The sequence below is a fragment of the Ostrinia nubilalis genome, chromosome 5, assembly GCF_963855985.1.
Source record: "Ostrinia nubilalis chromosome 5, ilOstNubi1.1, whole genome shotgun sequence".
Classification (NCBI taxonomy): domain Eukaryota; kingdom Metazoa; phylum Arthropoda; class Insecta; order Lepidoptera; family Crambidae; genus Ostrinia; species Ostrinia nubilalis.
Window position 1 is genome coordinate 10,575,314 of NC_087092.1, and position 21,525 is coordinate 10,596,838.

The window sequence follows — 21,525 nt, forward strand, 5'->3', positions numbered from 1 at the left end:
GACAGATAATTAGAAAATATTAGACTCATATTTTTTTATTTTGTTTCATAATTAAATAATAACAGTGTTACGTCTCGCTTGAGATTTTTTACTCAAAAGTGACGTCACGCGACATTTCAACTCAATATAATACTGTAATTATTCGATTATGAAAAAAAATCAAAAATACGTATCAATTTTTTTTTATTATCTGTCTGACGGACTAAATAGAATTTCGATTTCACTGCCCAATCATAATCCCAATTCAATCCTCACGCGGTTCGGGGAATCCGCGAGCTGAGAAGGGGTCGGGGGCTGGTGAGGCGTGGGGGGCGGGGGATTGGGCAGGGGAGGGGGCGGGGGAGGCTTGGGCGCGGGGGGGAGGGGAGGGTGGCGTAGACAGTGGGACGGGGGGGTTGGTAGGAGGGGGCGTAGGAGTCGGAACGAGGGTTGTAGAAGGGGGAGTCGTCGGCGCAGCAGTCGAGGTTAGGGGAGTAGGGTGTTGCGGCGCCGCAGGAGGGCTCGTCGGAGGGCCGGTAGGCGGGCGCCACGGGAGCGTAGACGGTGCGCCGCGGCGGCTCCGCCTCGGGCCGGTGGTGCGACGACGGCGCGTACGCGTCCGACCAACGCGCCTTGCTGGGCGTGAAGTCACCCTGGAGCAAATAAGAGATATTTATAAAATACTAGCTGACCCGGCGAACTTTGTTCCGCCTTAATGGCAATAAATAAGCAGACTTTTTTTTTATTTCGAACGGGATAAAAAGTATCCTATGTCCTTCTCCTGGCTCTAAACTACCTCCCTGACAATTTTCAGCTAAATCGGTTCAGCCGTTCTTGAGTTATAAGTGGTGTAACTAACACGACTTTCTTTTATATATATAGATTATGTCTTTAACACAATAACAAAATAGGATAAGTACATGGTCAAAGTATGCAGAACGGGATATAAAACTTCTAAATGATATATCTTTAAAATAATCTTTGTTACCTGTAAGTACTGTCCAAGTAGTGTCGCTTCATAAACGCGTGTTCATCATTTTACTCTTGGTGTACCACTTACTTGCAGCTTACATGCAAAACGATGAAACAATGTCGACGGTAGAGATACAGCCACGCGAGCGGCACGATGGTGCCCCTTTCATCTAAGCTCAATAATATAGGTACTTGTATCTTGAGTGGATTCACCACAAAATTCCAGTAAACGACGGGATCATGAGATAGAATTACCGACATTCGGCAGTCTGACACTGACATCGTTGCGCTATTGTTGCCTTTACGTACCTTGATATACAGCTGGATGGGTCACGTACTAAGGGACGCCGAGGATGCAGCACTTGCTGAACCCGACTTCAGGCGACAGCAGTTAGTCGCGGAACTAGCTGGTATAACCAGGGGCACTCTATGACGTCATGGTGACGTAGCTTACCTTGATATACAGCTGGATGGGTCGCCGGAAGCCTTTGCTGGCGTGCTGCGGGACGCCGAGGATGCAGCACTTGCTGAACCCGACTTCAGGCGACAGCAGGTAGTCGCGGAACTTGCTAGTATAGCCAGGGGCACTCTATGACGTCATGGTGACGTAGCTTACCTTGATATACAGCTGGATGGGTCGCCGGAAGCCTTTGCTGGCGTGCTGCGGGACGCCGATGATGCAGCACTTGCTGAACCCGACTTCAGGCGACAGCAGGTAGTCGCGGAACTTGCTGGTATAGCCAGGGGCACTCTATGACGTCATGGTGACGTAGCTTACCTTGATATACAGCTGGATGGGTCGCCGGAAGCCTTTGCTGGCGTGCTGCGGGACGCCGAGGATGCAGCACTTGCTGAACCCGACTTCAGGCGACAGCAGGTAGTCGCGGAACTTGCTAGTATAGCCAGGGGCACTCTATGACGTCATGGTGACGTAACTTACCTTGATATACAGCTGAATGGGTCGCCGGAAGCCTTTGCTGGCGTGCTGCGGGACGCCGAGGATGCAGCACTTGCTGAACCCGACTTCAGGCGACAGCAGGTAGTCGCGAAATTTGCTCGGCAGCATCTCGATCGAGTTGAAGTTCTCGTAGATTGTTTGCTGAAACAATTAAATTACAACATAACATTAAAACCTTGAAAAAGTGATTCCTCGGTTTATTTGTTTCAGTCAAATCACGGCCAATACTGGACAAAGGCCTCCTCCCTTCCATAACTACTGGTCTTGTGCCGCCCTCATCCAGGCGCTTCCCGCGACCTTCACTAGATCGGGTTTGACTAAGACCGTCCCATTCGTCAACCGTCACACTCAGATAAAAGATAAAGCCTACCATTTCTGAAACAATAGTTCAACTTGAAAATGTTAAACAACTTTCATCTGAGTGTGACTAGATCGTCGGTACACTGAATGATTATAAAAAAATTAATGAACTGTCTTGGTGATCTTTCTAATTTGTAATCAAAACAAGCGTCTATTTTATTCGGGATCCAAGCAAGGCTTAATTTATTTACAATTGCTATTGGTGATGATTTAAAATTACTACATTTTAATAAGGAAAGATATTCTCGTCAAATTTTTTAAACTAGCAAACTTTACTCCCTGTCAAATTAGTGGTACGTTCTTACCGTCAAGCGCTTCTTCTTCTTATAGCTGGCCCAGTTCTGAGCCTCCAACACTAGTTTCCCACCAGGGCGCAGGTCCGCAAACATCCTGCGGAAGGCTCGCTTGAGGCCCGCGTCGCCCCAGTTGAGGTGCAGCCATTTGGTGGTCGACAGGCAGAGGATCAGGTCGAACTGGGGACTGTCGCCGGAGCCCACTGTCAAGTCTTCACGGGGCACGTAGTTGCCCTGGAATAAGGATAAAGTTTGACAAGTTTTATTTGATATTAGGAACACAAATTAGATTATTTAACTAGGCTGGAGGGCTAGATTATTCTACACATCCTTTCAACCTAATGCTGTCCAATATATCGAAGAAAGGCCACCCTCACTGATTTTCATTCGCGACCTTCACCAGATCGACGGTCCACCGAGTGGGAAAGTGGTAATAGTTGTATGCACGGGCACGTTATAAAACTGCAGTCGAAAATAGATCAAGTCTGTGATAAGATCAAATACAAAAATTAAAAATATAACAGCCTTAAATTCACATCGAGTTCATGAGAATCTTGAGAATAATTTAACTGCAATGCTCTGGAAAAACTTAATATCAATATACAAAGTGTTTTCGTCTATGTGTGTCTCTTATGGGTTCCACTTAACCACAAAATGGTAGCGTAATTTTAGTAAACAGTGTCGTTACTACTATCCTGTGAACATGCGAGCACTATTGAATATTTTTATGGGAATATAATACAGTGTGAGTCACGTTAAAGTGTACATATGAAAATAGATGAAACTAGACCTATTTTTATCGACAAAAAACAGGTCAAAATTTTTTTGAGATTTTTTTTAAATTTTTTATAGAATTTTTTTTCTTCCAATTACTTATTGTAAAGAAAGCGTAATAACTTTTAAACTAAGCGGTATATCCTGATAAAATAAAAACAGTAATAATGCTCAATAACAGGCGATACTAAAAAAATACATAAAATACACAAAAAAGGCCAACAAATAATAAAATATGAAACTTTTTGAAAAAAATCTGCTTTTTAATTCGTGTTTTTTTGGTTATTTGATAAATTTCTCCAAAAAATGCCCCTATAACCGGTGGTTTTTATTACTTTGTATTATTCACTATCGTATAACCTTCGTAAAACCAAAAATTGCACGTCTCTATCCCTATCACAACATTTGCTATGATCGTTTGAACAAAGGCCTGCCACAACATTATTCTTCGCTACAGGTAGAGACAATTTTAATTTTAACTAAAATGCTTATTTTACTTCGAAATCTTTTGTTTTTATTTGAAATCTAACTTGTCTTTATCAAAATTACAAATCTAGAGCCATTTTCAGTTTCGTTGTTACCGAAGCTTTGAATGGCGCGCCCGGAGAGGCTTAGTTCAAACGATCATTGCAAACGTTGTGATAGGGATAGAGACATGCAATTTCAGGTAATACGATAGAAAATAATACAAAGTAATAAAAACCACCGGTTATAGGGGCATTTTTTGGAGAAATTTATCAAATAACCAAAAAAAACACGAATATTTAAGCAGATTTTTTTCAAAAAGTATCATTTTTTATTATTTGTTGGCATTTTCTGAGTATTTTATGTATTTTTTTAGTATCGTCTGTTATTTAGCATTATAACTGTTTTTATTTTATCAGGATATACCTCTTAGTTTAAAAGTTATTACGTTTTCTTTACAATAAGTACTTGAAAGAAAAAAAAATCTATAAAAAATTAAAAAAAAATCTCAAAAAAATTTTGACCACTTTTTTGTCGATAAAATTAGGTCTAGTTTCATCTATTTTCATATGTACACTTTAACGTGACTCACACTGTATAACTATAAACCATTATATGAGGCAGTAAAATAAGTACTCAGTTGTTATGTGTGTTTTATGTCTAATGAAATAATTTATATTCAGATCTGTTGCTGTAGAATTTAATCTACATACATTTACAAATCAACATCGCTAAAAGTATCAAAACAACTAAAATAACCAAATATCACATAAAAATATAACATTTAACACTAACTTGCAATAAATCAAGGTTACTCTGGATCAAAACATTCGTTTTTCTCTACGAACATGAAACAATATGACAAAAATAGAAAATCGATCAACTTCTGGGAAGGTGAGTTGCTCCTATATTCTAGTCAATCCTTAATTACGTACGCAATATTGAGCGCAACCTAATTTGTGCCTTGATAAAATTGTAATAAAGAACAATTTCATGTCACGCAAAGTTACTTATTATATCTTTCAACGTATTGTATACCCTATACAAGGAATTTTCGTTAGGAAACGATAGGAAAGCAAAACACAGCTTATCCTACTATGATTATGATAAATATTACTACATTTCCCATGATAGCCGAACGGTGAAGGGGTCGGACTAGCCGACTCGAAAATAGAGGAGCACGAGTTCAAATCCCGCTGCCGCTTGACTATCGTGGTGAGCCCACTTGTAACACAAGCATATTTAGCTTAGTACGAGGAGCTAACGGGAATATCAGTAATTTGTAAAATACAAATTACTAATAATCTTTAAAAAAATATTTTAAAGTTTAAACCACCATAAGTCCACATCTCAGATCATAGAAAGAGAATAGATATGAAGTCGCGCGTAACTACAACGAGAACCAGTGTCCCCACATTTCCCCCACCACAGCTCCCACACACACATTCAACTGTGTAAAAACAAAGCGACTGAGAGTCTACGACAACATGTGCAACCGGCTCAAAAGTGCTGTGATTGGCCAGAAGGCGTGCCTTATGGCCAATCAATGGCCGCGTGACGTGACGAACACTTTGAAAAAAGCAATTAGAGTGAAGAAAGATAAAATGGAGTCGATAAGATATCGATACTTTAAATCCTGGGGGCAAGGCTCGAAATTGGTTTAAAAAATGCTTGTATGAAAACCTTTTTATTATTATACGTTATTATAATGTTCTTTAACGATTTTTGCATAAAGGAGTCAGTTCCATTTTGTATGGACGAAAAACTCAGAATCAATTATTGGGACTAAATGAAGTTACCTTATATTAATTTACCCCAACCAAAGCTCAATGTCGTTATCGATGGAGTATAGAAGTTATAGACTGACAAAGTTTGTATGAAAAGTCATGGGTTAAAAGTAGGTACTTGCGATTTTTACAAGTATTTACAATATTGGTAATATATTATTATTTACTTTAATAATAATAACAGGATCACTGTAATTATTATTAACTACTATCGCGCATTAACTTTTTAATTATGGCGAAATTCGTACCGCCTATGTTTATCAAAAATAATGCCTATATTAGGCTTTCAACTAGCTCTTATAGTAATTACATAGTTGACAGTTACTAATCCCTTCTACTATTGTTATTGTTTTTGTAAAAACTTAAAAATCGCAAGCAACTCATGATTTTTTCATTCAAAATTAGAAAATAATAATTTACTTCTATTTATCGATAATAGGAAACCGTATTAGAACACGAGCCCTGCACTATGTTACGACCGGCACATGCGGCCGTACTGTGTATTTTCACGCGTCAGTGGATATCAGAAGAAATAAAATACATTGCGCAGTAGTTACGCATGACATAAAGTGGTTGCTAACTAAATCGTCAATGTACAACGTGTTTGAATTTTTATCACCACTAATTTCGATATCGCAGTAAATGTCACGGCACTGAATTCGTTCGTAAAAATGTTTAGTTTTTTTTATTTATAAGCAAAATACCAATGGATTTGCAATACTTATATGTGGTAAATGACTTCATTGTTCCTGTAGTTCTTCGTTTCACTTATGTTATTGCACGTTACGACGCATTATCCAACAATATCGGAGAACATTTCCTCAGTACGACTGAATCGCGACTAACCTGGCGTCGCGGGCGATGTTCGTTTCTGGGCATATCGCGGAGACACGCGCCACGCCCCCGTTTCACATCTATTCCCTTCTATGATCTGAGGTCCACATACAAAGGTGTTTCCCCATCGTACCGCGATTCCCGAGCGCAAAGAGCGATAAGCGACCGTTACCCTATCAGCGTGATAAGCGCGACCGCAGAATGTTATCGTGATGGCTACAAAGTTTATGAATATAGGTCCCCTTGTACATTTCATGCCACTTAATAGGAAGAATACGAGTGTAAGTATAAACTATTGATTTATCAACATCTTAACTGAATTCTGTAATCTTTTTATCTTTTCAATATACTGATGACCACCTAGCCTTTGGGTTAGTGTATCGGTGTACAACACCAAGGTTCGAATCCTGCTGTGGGCAAATATTAATGAGATTTATTATGATCAGCATTAAATTGTCTATGGCGGTTTATAAGATTCACATCAGTTCCAACTTCAGTTTTAAAGTCCACACGATATAAGTGTCATTTGTCCCAGCATTTGCTGGAAATATGGCACCTTGCCTAAAGCTATTCCTGCCTGCCTATGCATCGACTTTCTGTACTTCCTTGGCCACCTGAATTATCTTTCAAGAACAGTAATTTAGCAGTGGGTGTCGGGGAAATAACGCCCTAATTGGCAGTCTAGCACAAACATCTTTCAGCCATTATCGCCTGAACTTAAAATACTTATGTGTTATCACATACCTGTTTAAAAGTAACGTTGTACGGGAATGTAGGGGGCGGCAGTAGTGTTGCCGGGTCGCAGAGAGGCCCGTACAACATCGACATCGACATGGGGAAGAAGCACTGCCCCTGCTCCTGCCTATGCATCGACTTTCTGTTCTTCCTTGGCCGCCTGAGTTTCCTCCCAGGGATCTTCTTGACGTCATCCGCCTTCTTCGGAGGACACTCCTCGCAATTGCCCTCCTTGCATTTATCACAATCAGCCTTCTTCTCTTGATCTTCCGGCTTTTTCTCTTCTATCTTTGGTACTTCGGGCACGGGCACGAAGGTCTGCAAATGTCTTCTGGCCCTCCCTGAAAGAATTAAAGGACAATTTTTAATCATTAACGTTATCCAGTTTGTAATGTACCTATTTTGGGAGACCATTTTTCACTTGAAGAAATCTGCTGAGTTACGATGTCTGGAAGACTTTTGGTTGCCTAGCGACTCTTTGGACCACATTATTAATTGGTAATAATTAATGGTGTTATTTCATAATTTCCACAAATATTGCTTTTAATTTTGCAATGCTTGTGACTGCGAAATAGCCCAGACTTTATGAGACATAAATGCACATGAGTTGCATATTTTTAAAATCCATACTTCTTAAAAAATACAATAACAATAACATAACTTCAAAAGTAAATATTGATTAACGATTATAACTCTTAGATACAGTGACGTAAGGATTTTTTTGCATAACATGACTTAATCGTAAGTGACCTTGAAACTTAAGTCGGTATTATTGTTATTGTGCGATGCCATCACGCACCTCCTTTTATGATCAAACCGATCTTAATAATGCGCAACGAGGGCATTCGTGTTTTATGCAGATCTATCGGTATTCTGTCAAGAAAAGTACAGCAACAGCACGAACAATCTTATTGCAATCACATTAGACACCATGATACCTATAGCTTACGGCATAGCTATGCATTACCTATGTATGTATTACCTATTGTAATCGTGGTACATTGTTGCAAAAATACGGTACAAAATAATTTAAAAAACATTCAGTATTAAGAAATCTCGTGCAAATAAATACGGTCCGATATCTTTTTATTATTGGGACAAGTTATCTCTCGTCCATCAAGGGTTAACCTTGTGACCCCTCATAAAAAACAGCCAGTATTAAAAAGAAATTTAAAAATACATAATGTAAACAAATGGTCCGATAATAATATCGCTTAGTCGAAGGGTTGACTTGGATCTTGTTGATGCACACTCGGACCTTGATCCAGGTGCGACGTGAAACTAGTTTTCGCGCGCAATTTTTCAATCAACATTTCTCCTACTTAGATCGATGTCAAAAATGCACATTACAGCAAAATGGTGACCTTGAGATCCCTAATTTTCTAGAGAAGAAAGAGCGGCTTTTGAAGATCAAATGAATAACACATTGTGCCATTGAATAAGCCAAATAACATAAACACGAATGTCAAACTTTATTAAATGTCCCGCCTAAATTGAGGTCTCCTTCGTAGTTCATCTAAAAGAAACATGTCGTCTCTCCGTGATTATCGGTAGATATTATCCCTAGTAATAGATAAACTCTTAAAAGAGAACCAATAGTCAGCGACTTTGTGTGGCAGACCAAAATCCACGCCATCAAAGCCGCGGACAGAAGCTAGGTAGTTCATTAGTTTCACAACCAAAGCACATCCTCTAGTAGACAAAGGCCTCACCCAAGGTGTACAACAAAAACAAGAAACTAGTATCACTTAGGTACATGCTAGTATACAGAGGGTGGCCCGTGATCACCCGGGTGCCCACCCCAGGATGTTGGGCTACCGATTCGAAGATGATAGTTGATAGTACTAGAATAATCGTCGGCCGTTTGGTGTAGTGGTTCAGAACGGACTACTATGCCGAGATGTCCCGGGTTCGATTCCCGGCCGGGCAGAAATTGAAATGATGAATTTTAATTTCTGTGACGGGTCTGGGTGTTAATATGTATAATATGTATGTATGTATTTAATAAAAAAAAAGTATATAAGTAGTATATCCGTTAAGCTAGCACCCATAACACAAGCATTGAGTTGCTTACTTTGGGGCTAGCTGGCGCTGTGTGAAATTGTCCAAAGATTTATTAATATTCTCACTCAATGAGCTGGCTATGATACCAATCGTATTATGCGTCAAGGGGCCAAGTGATAGGTCCCCCTTGAAAATAAGCCTAAGTGAGCTGCCACACTGGAGGATTGTAAGCGTTTGACGCGTGATAAGACGTGGCGTGTTCGCTGCGTCGCCGCACCGCTTTGAAAACACTTACCATCCCAAGGTTCTAAGGTAGATACGCCAAAGGCCCTAAGGTAGATGTAAAGTAAGTATTATTATTATTATTGGTTTTTGGGCCTTCATTTGCGCCAGCTCGACCAGGTTTGATCTATTGTGGCAGCCGTTGTCTTTAGAGTTCACTGCTTAGTCCCGTTGAGTCTATAAATTTCCAGATTCTTTGGAGCGTGATATCTGCTATCTCATCCGGGTGCATGATGTGTCGCCCGAGATGGATACTTATTTTGCTCATAAGCGGGCCGCATGAGCAAAGAACATGCACGGCCGTTTCTTCTTCTGTATGGCAGAATCTGCACAGAGTAAAGTAGAAGGCCAATAATCACTTACCAATAAGTGCCGGGTCAATATCTATGCCGACGACGGAGCGGGCGCCCAGATTGCGGGCCACGGCGATCGTGACGTGGCCCACGTTGCAGCCGATATCCAGCACATCCTTATTCTGGAACAGGTGGCGGTGCATCTCGAATACTTGCAGGCGTACGTCCATCATCGCGTTGAGATTGCGGTAACCGTAATACCTGGAAGTAAGGAGAAAGTGATTTAGTTAAGGCTTGGTATTTCTGCTAAAGTAGGTATTTCGCGCTGTCGAAATCTGCGCGCGCAATACTTCGCCGAAGACAGCGCGCCAAAGAGCTCTCGCGGCTACACAGTATAGAAATACGCAGTTGGTTAGGTTAGGTTGACTTCCTTCCGTTCAAGCGTCACACTTACAGCACTTTCTAATACAAATCATATCCAAGTGATACAAATTAAAACAACTTTCAAAATTTTTGGGAATATATTTTAGAATCGAATAAAATATAGAATATAACTGCCAAAGTAAACACGGTTCAAAGAGGCGTGGCGTCACCCGACCTTCCGGAAGTTCCGCGCCGGCTAAAAGAATTTCAAGATTACGTCACCCGACCTATCGGTAGATCCTCGGGAGCTTGAGCGATTGGAAAAACATTTTATGATCAGTTACTCGTGGTAGCGATTATTTAGAGCTTGGATAATAAATTATAGTTGTTGCAATTCACAAAGCTTTGCATGTGGTTAATTACATTAATCAGTACACGCATCAATTTTGTTCAGTCTTTTTGTTTATTAATAAATAAAAATATCATACTAAAATTGCATACATATTTGTTTGTATTGGTCTGGGTGTTTTCTTTCCATAATTTATGTATAACGTATGTACGGGGCTCTGTATCGAAAATCACTATGAGCAATAAGCATCACACACGGTTACCTGGAGTGCATTACCGCAGCAAAAAGCTTGCCATCTTAAATGAACGGTATAATATCGAGGTTTCGTCAGTACAGTTGCGAACAAAGGTGTTTGTGTAGTGTAGTTGAGTTGAGAGATCAGATTATTGAAATAATAAAACGAACATTTTATTTTTTAAATACATTTTAAAAATAATTTACATTACAGATAACAATGAGAGGATGACATTGCAAGGTGGTGCCAGTCCAGTCTTAAATCCGTTGATATAAATGGTGCATCTGCCATGTTTTTGGCTAAAAGATTCTTCTATCTTGCAGCTTAGACTTTTATTACAGACCTTAGACAGTATTTTTGGAAAACTTTTACGCATGGTGGAGGAAGGGACGCTCTAGAGACTCAAGTCTAGAAGGAGTCACATGAACTCCAAGTTTTAAATCCCTTGACATCTGCTGCATCTGCCATCTTTTTGGCTAGACGATTCTTCTATCTTACAGCTTAGACCTTTAGCTACAGACCTTAGACAGTATTTTTGTGAAAATTCTTACGCATGGTGGAGGAAGGGACGCTCTAGGGACTCAAGTCTACAAGGAGTCATATGAACTCCAGTTTTAAATCCGTTGACATCTGCTGCATCTGCCATCTTTTTGGCTAGACGATTCTTCTATCTTACAGCTTAGACCTTTAGCTACAGACCTTAGACAGTATTTTTTATTATTTATTTGTGTCAGTGTGCTCTTCTAAAGAGTGTAAGACCACAGAATATTAATAAGTACTACGCACAGAAGTTTTACTTCGCGAAGGTATTTTAAAAAATGTATGCTCAATGTCATTAACAATATGGTGTAATTTAGTCTGTCTCAAGAGTCAAGCATCATTTTGTTGACAAACGTCAGTGATCGGCACTGCGCCGAAGCTATAGGGCTGACTTCGGTAAAATGATGTGACGTGAGGTGCCAAACTGTGGAAAATGGCGGAGGAAATACATGATTTAGCATGAATTATTATGAATACTATTAACTACTTATTTACCTCTCAGTGTCTTGAGGCAACTTAAAAAAGTACATTTTGTGTTTTTATTATTATTTAGGCAGTTAAATACTGCACAGTATTTAGTACACCATTTTCTTTATTTTCTTCCATCATACACAAGAATACGCGTGCGTGAGTCAATGTTCGCTCGTATGTGAGGCCTTGTCAAAGAGTATCCTGTAGGTGGGCCATCGTACGTGTTTTGTTTTCGATGCAAACTCGCGGAGATGAACAGGCCTGGTAAGACGATTGTATGTAGGTAGGTACTATTAAAATGTAATTTTAACTCATTGGTTTTGTCTCATATTTGAGGAATGTACTATGTATCATGAGTAGAGTCTTCGTTTAAAAGGATGCGAACGATTTAAATTTCAATAGGTAGACAAAATTGATAATTTTTAATAATCAAAAATTTAAGCTTTCTCCAGTAACACTGATATTATTATACTGTGACTCATCAAAGTCATCATTGTCAAAAATATTGACAAATCGCGAACTGTCACGGCCAAAAAACTGACACGCGTCCGTCCTCCGTAAGCGCCACCGCGCGACTGATTGAGATTGTCCAAGCCGTCATGGACGATTTTTTCCACATTTTTTAACATAGTAACTAAATAAGACGCAATATAAAAATTTCATCCGTTAAAAGCCCTCAAGTTATTTCTGAACTTTAGTTTAGTAAAAGATTTAGAATCTCAAATCGCTTATTTTAAAAATAAAACCATAAATAGAAAACGAATAGAGGTAACTTTGGGAATTTATTCTATCGAGTCAACTTCATCAAATCGTGTTTCCATCCGTTAATAGCCCTAGAAAATATCCTCAACTATGCCCAAAAAAAATCTTAGCCTTTAATTTTACTGTTTAGTGCCTCAAAAATGAAAAATGAAAACCTCATTTTCGCCATTTTCTCTGCTACCCGGCCTTAACACAGCAGTTAATTAGTTTATTTGTTTCAGCCAAATGACAACCACTGCTGGACAATGGAATCCCACAAGGATTTCCACAACGACTGGTCCTGCGCTGCCCGCATACGGGTACTTCCCGCTACTGTCACCAGATCATCAGTGCACCTAGTCGGAAACCTGCCCACACTACATCTTACGGCCCGTGGTCGCCACTCAAGAACTCGTACAGCAGTTATGTATTCATGAACAATAAGCCTAAGCGCAGACCATCGATTTTTCGTCGGCCGATAGTTTAGTCGGGCAGTTGATCAGTATGGGCATGTATGGAAGTGCGCACATTACGCCGATTTGATTTGGCCGATTCTTCATACAATTTAAAATCGGGCACAACTATCGGCCAACTAAAAATCGATGGTCTGCGCCTAGTCTAAGGTAAAAAGAAGAAGCAAAAGCTACTTAAAGATAACACAGCCTGTACTTTGATTCCTAGGGACAGACACAGTCATCAAAAACAGTTGAATATACTCCTTACTTCATCAAACAATTAGCTTTTAATTGCATTTGAGGTCTGCCTGAGGTCAGAATGATTTTACAAAAGTGGGAGAAATGGCTTTATGTAATGCTAGTTCTGAAATATTATTCTAGTATTTCAACTTAGCCATGTGTAATGTAAAATATTATAATTATAAAAAGAAATATTTCTGAAGTGAATATTGTGAATGAATGTAATGTGTCAACTTTCCTTCCATCATGTTCACAGCACACATACTGATACTGGTAATTGGTATCTCTTAGCTTTATTTAGTTTAGTACCGTAAGTAAACCTCTTAAGAATAAAGTACCAGCCAAAATATGTAGGCCAATTTTCAAGCTTCACTAAGTAAATAAATGGAATAATTCAGACATTTTTAAGGCAACATACTTCTAATAGATAAATCTTATAAGAATCAAATTCATGTTAACACAGATCAATAATTGTTTTAATAGAACAGATAACAATAAACAGATAATTGCTCCCAATCACATAAATCACACTGATTTCATGCAAGTAAAAACAAGAGCATTATTTGATTGAATTATTACTACAGCAAAGACTTTATAATTTTAAATCATTAATGAACCTTATTTACAAAAAAAAACAGGATTCCAGTTAATCCTGTTGTTAATAAATCATCATTTAATAAACTGAAGTGCCTCTATGGAAGTAACTTAATTAAACAAATTACACCAAATTCGCATTTGACTGCTAAGCAACACGGAATAATTAATTTATATCAGACCGCAGCCAGTGGACTGTGACCACGACCAGACATACTTCACTTGAATATCATGTCACAAAAGATAATTGCATAATTACTCACCTATCATAATTTCCATACTGATATTTGGAATTTTTTGGATTAAACGTAGGTAACTTTTGTTCGCCCTCTGTTTGAGTCTTGAGCTTGGTCCGTGGGGAAGTGGGGCGCTCCGCCGCCACCACGCGGGGCTGCGGACGCGCTCTCTTCCAAGATCCTGGCTGAGGCACCACAGGACTAACAATTTTATCCAGTGAATCCATCCGACGCAACTTTTTACCCTCTTTTCCTTTTTGTGATGAGTTGTCACTGTCACTACAAGATCGTTTTCGTGACTTAGACGAAGAAGGCTCCGGCGGTGGAGGCTCCTTGATGCCCTCATCTTTCACCGCAACAACCTCTTTGGTCGGCAATTCTGTGTTATCTGTGGTGCGGCGTCGCAGTTTCGGCTTCTTGCGAGGCTTACGCTGCTGCATCTCCAAACGCTTTTCATATTCATCATTGTCTACAGGCTCCATCAAATTCAGGGGATCCCTGATATTGGGGGGTATTATCACTTCAATTTTTGCCTTGTGACGAGGAGGAGTGGGCAATGGAGACGATTCTGGAGTAACGGCATTCATTGCTCTGTTGATGTCTTCATCCTGAAGACTATTCAAGTTCAAAGGATCTGAGATATTACCTCCAAGGAGAAACTTTGTTGGTGGAATAAACACGTCTTTGCGCGGTCTTTTGTGAGGAAGAAAGAATTTAGAAATAGTAGGGAAGCTTTGTGCACGCTTTCTGCCTTGTTTGAACTTCGTGGCTGTGTAGTGCACCCTTCGTATGGTACTTCTATCTGTATTGTCTTTCTTACCGTGCCCATGTCGAAACTTCTTTTTTGATTTTTTACTACCTCCTACGTTAACTGTTTCGTCCTTGGAAGTGCTCGTTTCCGAAACAGATTGACCAGACACGTTCACCAGCGATGCGTTGGTATCCGTCGATATGGTTGCATCGTTCTCCGAAATTTCACCGCAAACTTCATTTACTACAGTGTTTACTTCACTATTGGGTTCACTAACACGCACATTTTCTTCTGAACTACCCATTGCGAAATGTATAGTTGTCGATAACTAAGCACATCATAAAACTATAGCATTTTCAAATATTAAATTTACCGCCACTCTGGTTCTTGCAAAATTTACAAGGACATCCGTCAATGGTGATAAACAGGTTAGCAAATCTGTTTATTATGGTAAGAAATGCATTAAAACGCGTTCTATTACTTAAATACGATCGTTCTCTACAAGATGAAGAAAATTTTCAAGTTAAAACTTAGATCTAATTAGAAAATATTGCACTTTTCCAAATTATTCACTGCACCACACGAGTACCCGAGAAAATGGCAATTTGATTAAACATTGAAGTACGTTCTCTAACGCTCTGAGAAGTGAAAGCTGGTACGTTTTCTAATTTACTATTGGCGGATTTTATCCACATAGTCGACCAATAACCAATGAAAAAAGCTTTCCGATCTGACACATTTAGGTGGGTGTGGTTAAAAATGACAAAGAGAACACATTGTTTTAATGTTACCAGGAGTAAAAAATTATAAATATATTTATTGTAATAATAGAACGCTTATATCCGCGACAATACTTATAATTACTAAAATAATTATTTTATCTATAAAAAAAAACGTATTAATATTTCTAATTAAATAAACCGAGCTATTCTATAAATTTTTTACCATCTGCAATACTAATTTATGACTTTTTCTTTCACTAGATAAAGTACAAAAGTGCAATATGTTCTAATTCTGTCAAACGAGTTATTATAAAATATTATTCCTGATTTTGACTACACTAAACACTTACTTCTAAACGTTATAAAAAGACTGCTTTATTTTATTACAAATCATACTTATAGCCATAGCATTATTTTTTTTATTTTTTAGTGACATCACCAATCTCAGGCGTCATTTTTGAATTTTGAATGGAAAGCCGTTTTTCAGTTTGACAAACAAAATAGATGTTTGTTTGAAAAGGCGGACAATTTTTTAATTTTATAAGTTAGTATCTAGTTATTTACGTAATTAAAATAATTTACTTTATAGATAATATTAAAAGTCGTTACATTACATTCAATTCCAGACTCCGAAAGTGCATTGTTTTGTGAATTATGTGTGATGATGGAAGTTGTGGCAGTTTGCTCGATTTTAATATCACGCAGTTTGATTTCGAAGTTGTCTTCTAATAATAAATCACTGAGATCCTTAAATTTATTAAATAAAATGTTCATAAGAAAGTTATTAAAATTTCTGTGATTGTTTTTCAGAAGCACTACAGGTGCGTTCAAAAGTGAGGAATAACACAGCAAAGGTAATTTTTTTAAATATTTTACACTATGTAGTCATTTTAATATGCCTTAGAACCCTTAAGCTCGTAGACCATATATTTATAATCTAATGTTTTTTACAGAATATGTCAAGAATTCCTAAATTGCCAACCACTGGTACTAAAGAGAACAGACCTGGAGGGCTGTTGAACAGGCCTGGGGGGCTGTTGAACAGCCGGCCAATTTCTAGGACTATTGCCAACGGTCTGAGTGATGCTGATAAAAAGAATTTATTAATAAACCATACCAGACCTCTTCGTAATGGGCCCACCACTACAGCACCTGCACCGCGCCTAAAAAGAGCAGCAACAGCTCCATCGTCAACTACATTGCCTGGAAAAATCACAAAAGTAGAGAAGAAGCCACCAACTGTTGCTCCCAAGATCCCACCATATGACTACAAAGCTAGATTTGCCGACTTGTTGGAAAAACATAAAGCTATCAAGACAGAATTTAATGACCTCAAAGATAAACATATTGAAGTATCAGATGACTATGAGAAAGTCAAGGAGACTGCTCAGTCATCGGCTAGTGAAAGAGATATCCTTAAAGAGAAGCTACTCAGTTCTCTTAACGACTTAAGAGAGAAGACATCAGAATTTGAAAGAATGAAAGTTGACTTTGAAATTCAAAAGCATGAGAATGAAGATTTGCATCGCAAAACCAAACTCTTGGAAGAAATCACACTGAATTTAAAGAAAAAGTCAGCAGAGTTGGACCAAGTGCAATCTGACTTCAATGACCTTACAAGACGCCACACAAGCCTCAAAGAGGAAACAGAGGCATTAAGGGTTCTCACGGAACACCTTAAAAAAGTATCCATAGAATTTGACAAACTAAAACTTGACTATAAAGATGCACAAGAAATGATTGTGAAATACAAAACTGAGGCTGAAGCATTGCAGAACATTTTAGCATCTATGTATAAGGAACAACGTGACTTGAGAAATACAATTCAAGATTTGAAAGGCAATATCAGAGTATACTGCAGAGTCAGGCCACCACTGGAATCTGAAGCTACAAAACCACTGTTTAATCTCAATGTCCTTGATGCCTGTTCTATTGAAGTTGAGAAAGTTGAATTGAACTTCAGCTCTGCAAGAAAAGGGAAGTCACAGCATGGGTTTACATTTGATGGAATTTTCACACCACATGCATCTCAGGAAGATGTGTTTGCTGAAGTTTCACCTATGGTCCAGTCTGCACTGGATGGTTACAATGTGTGTATTTTTGCATATGGTCAGACAGGCTCTGGGAAGACCTACACCATGGAAGGTGGCTGTGGAGTTGAACAGTATGGCATCATACCTAGAGCATTTAACATGATCTTCACAAGCATGGAAGATTTAAAACGAATGGGATGGGAGCTGACCATTAGAGCCTCCTTCTTGGAGATATACAATGAAATTATTTATGACTTGCTTAATTCTAGCAAGGATCAAGAGGCTCATGATATTAAGATGGTCAATTCCAAAGGTACTGACATTTATGTATCAAATTTAAAAGAAGAAGAAGTGAAGAGCTCACATGATTTTATCAAATTGATGATATTTGCCCAACGTAATAGACAAACAGCAGCCACACTGAACAACGAGAGGAGTTCTAGGTCACATTCTGTTGCCCAAATCAAGATATCGGCAATAAATGAAAAACGCAAAGAAAAGTTTACAAGTAATTTAAATCTGGTTGACTTGGCTGGTTCAGAGAGTGGTAAAACAACACAGAGAATGGATGAAACTAAACATATCAACAGGTCACTGTCAGAGCTCTCGAAAGTTATTTTGTCACTGCAAACCAACCAATCACATATCCCTTACAGAAACTCTAAACTGACGCATCTCTTGATGCCAAGTTTAGGCGGCAACTCCAAAACGCTCATGTTGGTCAATATCAACCAATTCGATGAATGCTTTAGTGAGACTCTTAACTCTTTAAGGTTTGCAACTAAAGTAAACAACTGCAGAACTGTCAAGGCGAAAAAGAACTTAACTATGGTTGATGCAACGTCATAACTTAATTTAACTTTTGTTCATCTATTGATAATTTTGTTTATTGATATGAAAGTGATTTTATTTTGATCAGTGACAAAGTAATGAATGTGTCTGTGTCTGTCCCTTCAGTATACTTACTAATTAATTCAATCTGCACCATTTGGTGTATTTAGTTTGCTATGTAGTATGTAACAATCATAGGTGGAACTTAATTTTAAAAGATACTGTTAATTTTAAAGATTTTTAATTTTTTCTATGACATTGATTATGTAATTTAGTCCTTATTCTATTATTTTGAATACTTATAATGTTGTGTGTAATCAACCCTTAGTTAAACCCTTATTAATAAATTAATGTAAGAAATATGGTGTTTTTTTCTTCAAAATAGGTACATAATTTACTAATCCCATATCTAATGTAGCACATTGTTTCTATTTAAACTACATATTGCTTGCTCATTTTTGACTTACTGCTGTAATAATTATTTTCTACATAATATCAAAATCAATGAAAATAGTTATTATGGACTAATTATACATTTATTAGTCTATGTGTTATACTATACTACACATACCCACCAACACATATAGCAAGGGTCCTTTGGATCGATTGTAGGATTTCTTTTTACCCGACTGCGCCTTCTTCTTCTGAGTTCTTACTATCTTATTTGATCTAAAAACTTAGTATTCAAGAATCAAGTCTATTTTTAACTAATAAATATTCTTTGGACATACTAACACTGCGACTCTAAATAGTCCAAACTATGACTACTATGAGTAGGTACTTAACAACGGATAAAAATTATAAACATAACAGATACTTTTTGTTGTAAATAATACTTCTAGATAGAAAACATCCACACCAATTTATTCAAACAAAGAGATATTTTCATGCACACAAATGTTTGTACAGTACTTACTGTGCGGGAATCGAACCCGAAACCTCGGCGTAGTAGTCCGATATCAACCACTACTACGCAAACGGCCGACAAACCATTTTCTCTGCTAATTTCTACTGTTAGCTGTTAGAGGCCTTTATTCTATTCTATTTAACTATGATTTTAAGTACCTAGTTATGATTTTCTACATACTTATTTGAATAGAAAATCGTAAATGCCTTCGAAAGAAAAAAAACCTTCATTAAATAAAGAATAGTTTCCTGCTAAAATATTTATAGCAAATACATTTTTCTGAGAGTTTCATAAAGTGAAGCTTAATTATTTAACCAAAATTAACAAGCTTACCTATTTACTTAACGTTAATGTCCACGAACATAAGTTACAATTACTTACAATAATACATGATTCAGCTTCTGTAAGTGCATAGCCTAGGTACATCAGATCAAAATTAATTTTAGACTATATTTGCACTAACCAAGTATGATTACCTACAAACTTATTAACTTACAAGATTTTACAAATTATGTTTTCCGTTGAAAGCTACATGATTTTTGTGTACCTATGCTCCTGCGAAGTCCTGAATTGTATACCTACCTAAGTTACTAATATTGTGACGCATCAGTTAGATTCAACGGCAGTCAAACACGTTTTATTAGGCCAATATTATGTTACAAAACATTAATTATATGCACCAAAGGCTTGAAGTTTTTGGGGTTGTTTTAAGTACTTAATGTGAATTCGAGGCCACGAGGACTCTCCATGCCTTGGCTGTGCTGCACAACCTATGCTTATTTTGAAGAAAGCAAAGCGTTAAGCAGAATAAAAACGTACTTACCTGCCTTCGTAATTGACAGGAAGACAGAAATTCAAAGATAACGATAAAGTCACTTATCGTTACTTAAGCCACCAAACCAGGGTATCATAATAACTCGTCGATAGGGAGGTTAAGATACTTGCATCTATTCTTACCAACATGTACCATTTTTAATCGGTCGTTCCAAAAATCACTTAAAAGTTTTTATGTAGGTATGTAGGCCCTTTCTAATCTAAGTATATTTTAGTTAAATTGTTCAACTTAATTATTATATTACTAGCGGCCGCCCGCGACTTCGTACGCGTGGATCCCATTTTACCCCCTTCATCTATCTTACGCGGTTTAGATTTTTTCATACAAATGTTTTTTCCCGCTAACTCCCGTTCCCGTGGGAATTTTTCAATATCCTGTTGTAACTAAGCTTTAAGTTTACTAAGGTACCTGCATGGCAAATTTCAAGCGTCTAACTTAAGCGGTTTAGATTTTTCATACAAAAGGATTTTCCCGCTAATTCCCGTTCCCGTGGGAATTTCGGGAATTCCTTGGTGTAACTAAGCTTTAAGTTTACTAAGGTACCTACATACTAAATTTCAAGCGTCTAACTTAAGCGGTTTAGATTTTTCATACAAAATGATTTTCCCGCTAATTCCCGTTGCCGTGAGAATTTCGGGAATTCCTTGTTGTAAATAAGCTTCAAGTTTATTAAGGTACCTACATGCTAAATTTCAAGCGATAACTTAAGCGGTTTAGATTTTTCATACAAAAGGATTTTCCCGCTAATTCCTGTTCCCGTGGGAATTCCTAAGTATACTATAACCTGCCCAGGAGTATGAAGAATAATTGTACCAAGTTTTGTTAAAATCCGTCGAGTAGTTTTTGTTTCTATAAGGAACATACAGACAGACAGATAAAAAAATTAAGGTAAGTGCCCCCTACTTCGGTATATTAAGGCTCTTACGACTTTAACAATTTATTTAAAAATAACCAAGCATGATATCAGTATGAAAGCTTTTGTATGCTAAACTTCGGTCTTTTGACAGTAACTTAATACATAAATTATAGTTATATTGTTTGAACTTTTTTTAATATTAATTGTTCTGCGGACCTCTTGTTTGGATCCTGTTTCGTGATAAAATTTTGCTCTGTTTCCAAGTTCGTGAACTCATGTCCCCTATTTCGGGATAAGGTTTTATGCATCGAGTTAGGATATTTTAATAATGATTATGGGTTTAATAAATTTAAAAACGATAACATAAATTTAGAATAAAAGAATTATGTGAAATTGACGATTATTACTTACCTGAAAAAATATTCATGAGAAATAATGTGAGTCTGTTTAGCTAGGTAGGGCAGGTGACCCGGTTTTGGCCATTTTAAGAATTTTTTAGACTTTGAGGCTATATCATTTTACAGTTTTTGTTATCACGGACTTATTTCTTGTAAAAAGTGATTAAATATATTTAGATCTAGCCTAAGGATACATTTTTTTTCATAATGATTCAATGGAAAAATAATCCTG

The 21,525-nt window shown here is 37.8% G+C and overlaps 2 protein-coding genes across 2 annotated transcripts; one reads left to right on the forward strand and one right to left on the reverse strand.

Annotated features, from left to right (window-relative positions):
• Nucleotides 1-1,859: 1,859 nt before the first annotated feature.
• LOC135071905 (7SK snRNA methylphosphate capping enzyme bin3-like) lies at nt 1,860-15,411 on the reverse strand. Its single transcript, XM_063965768.1, has 5 exons — nt 13,988-15,411; nt 9,807-9,997; nt 7,167-7,498; nt 2,575-2,796; nt 1,860-2,050 (listed from the first exon to the last, which is right to left on the reverse strand). Exons 1-5 carry the CDS (start codon nt 15,013-15,015, stop codon nt 1,865-1,867), a joined length of 1,959 nt encoding a protein of 652 aa, XP_063821838.1. The 5' UTR covers nt 15,016-15,411; the 3' UTR covers nt 1,860-1,864.
• A 465-nt stretch (nt 15,412-15,876) lies between these two features.
• LOC135071906 (protein claret segregational) lies at nt 15,877-18,657 on the forward strand. The gene is made up of 3 exons (XM_063965769.1): nt 15,877-15,977; nt 16,244-16,287; nt 16,387-18,657. The coding sequence occupies exon 3, from the start codon at nt 16,390-16,392 to the stop codon at nt 18,313-18,315; it is 1,926 nt and encodes a 641-aa protein (XP_063821839.1). The 5' UTR covers nt 15,877-15,977; nt 16,244-16,287; nt 16,387-16,389; the 3' UTR covers nt 18,316-18,657.
• The last annotated feature ends 2,868 nt before the right edge of the window (nt 18,658-21,525 follow it).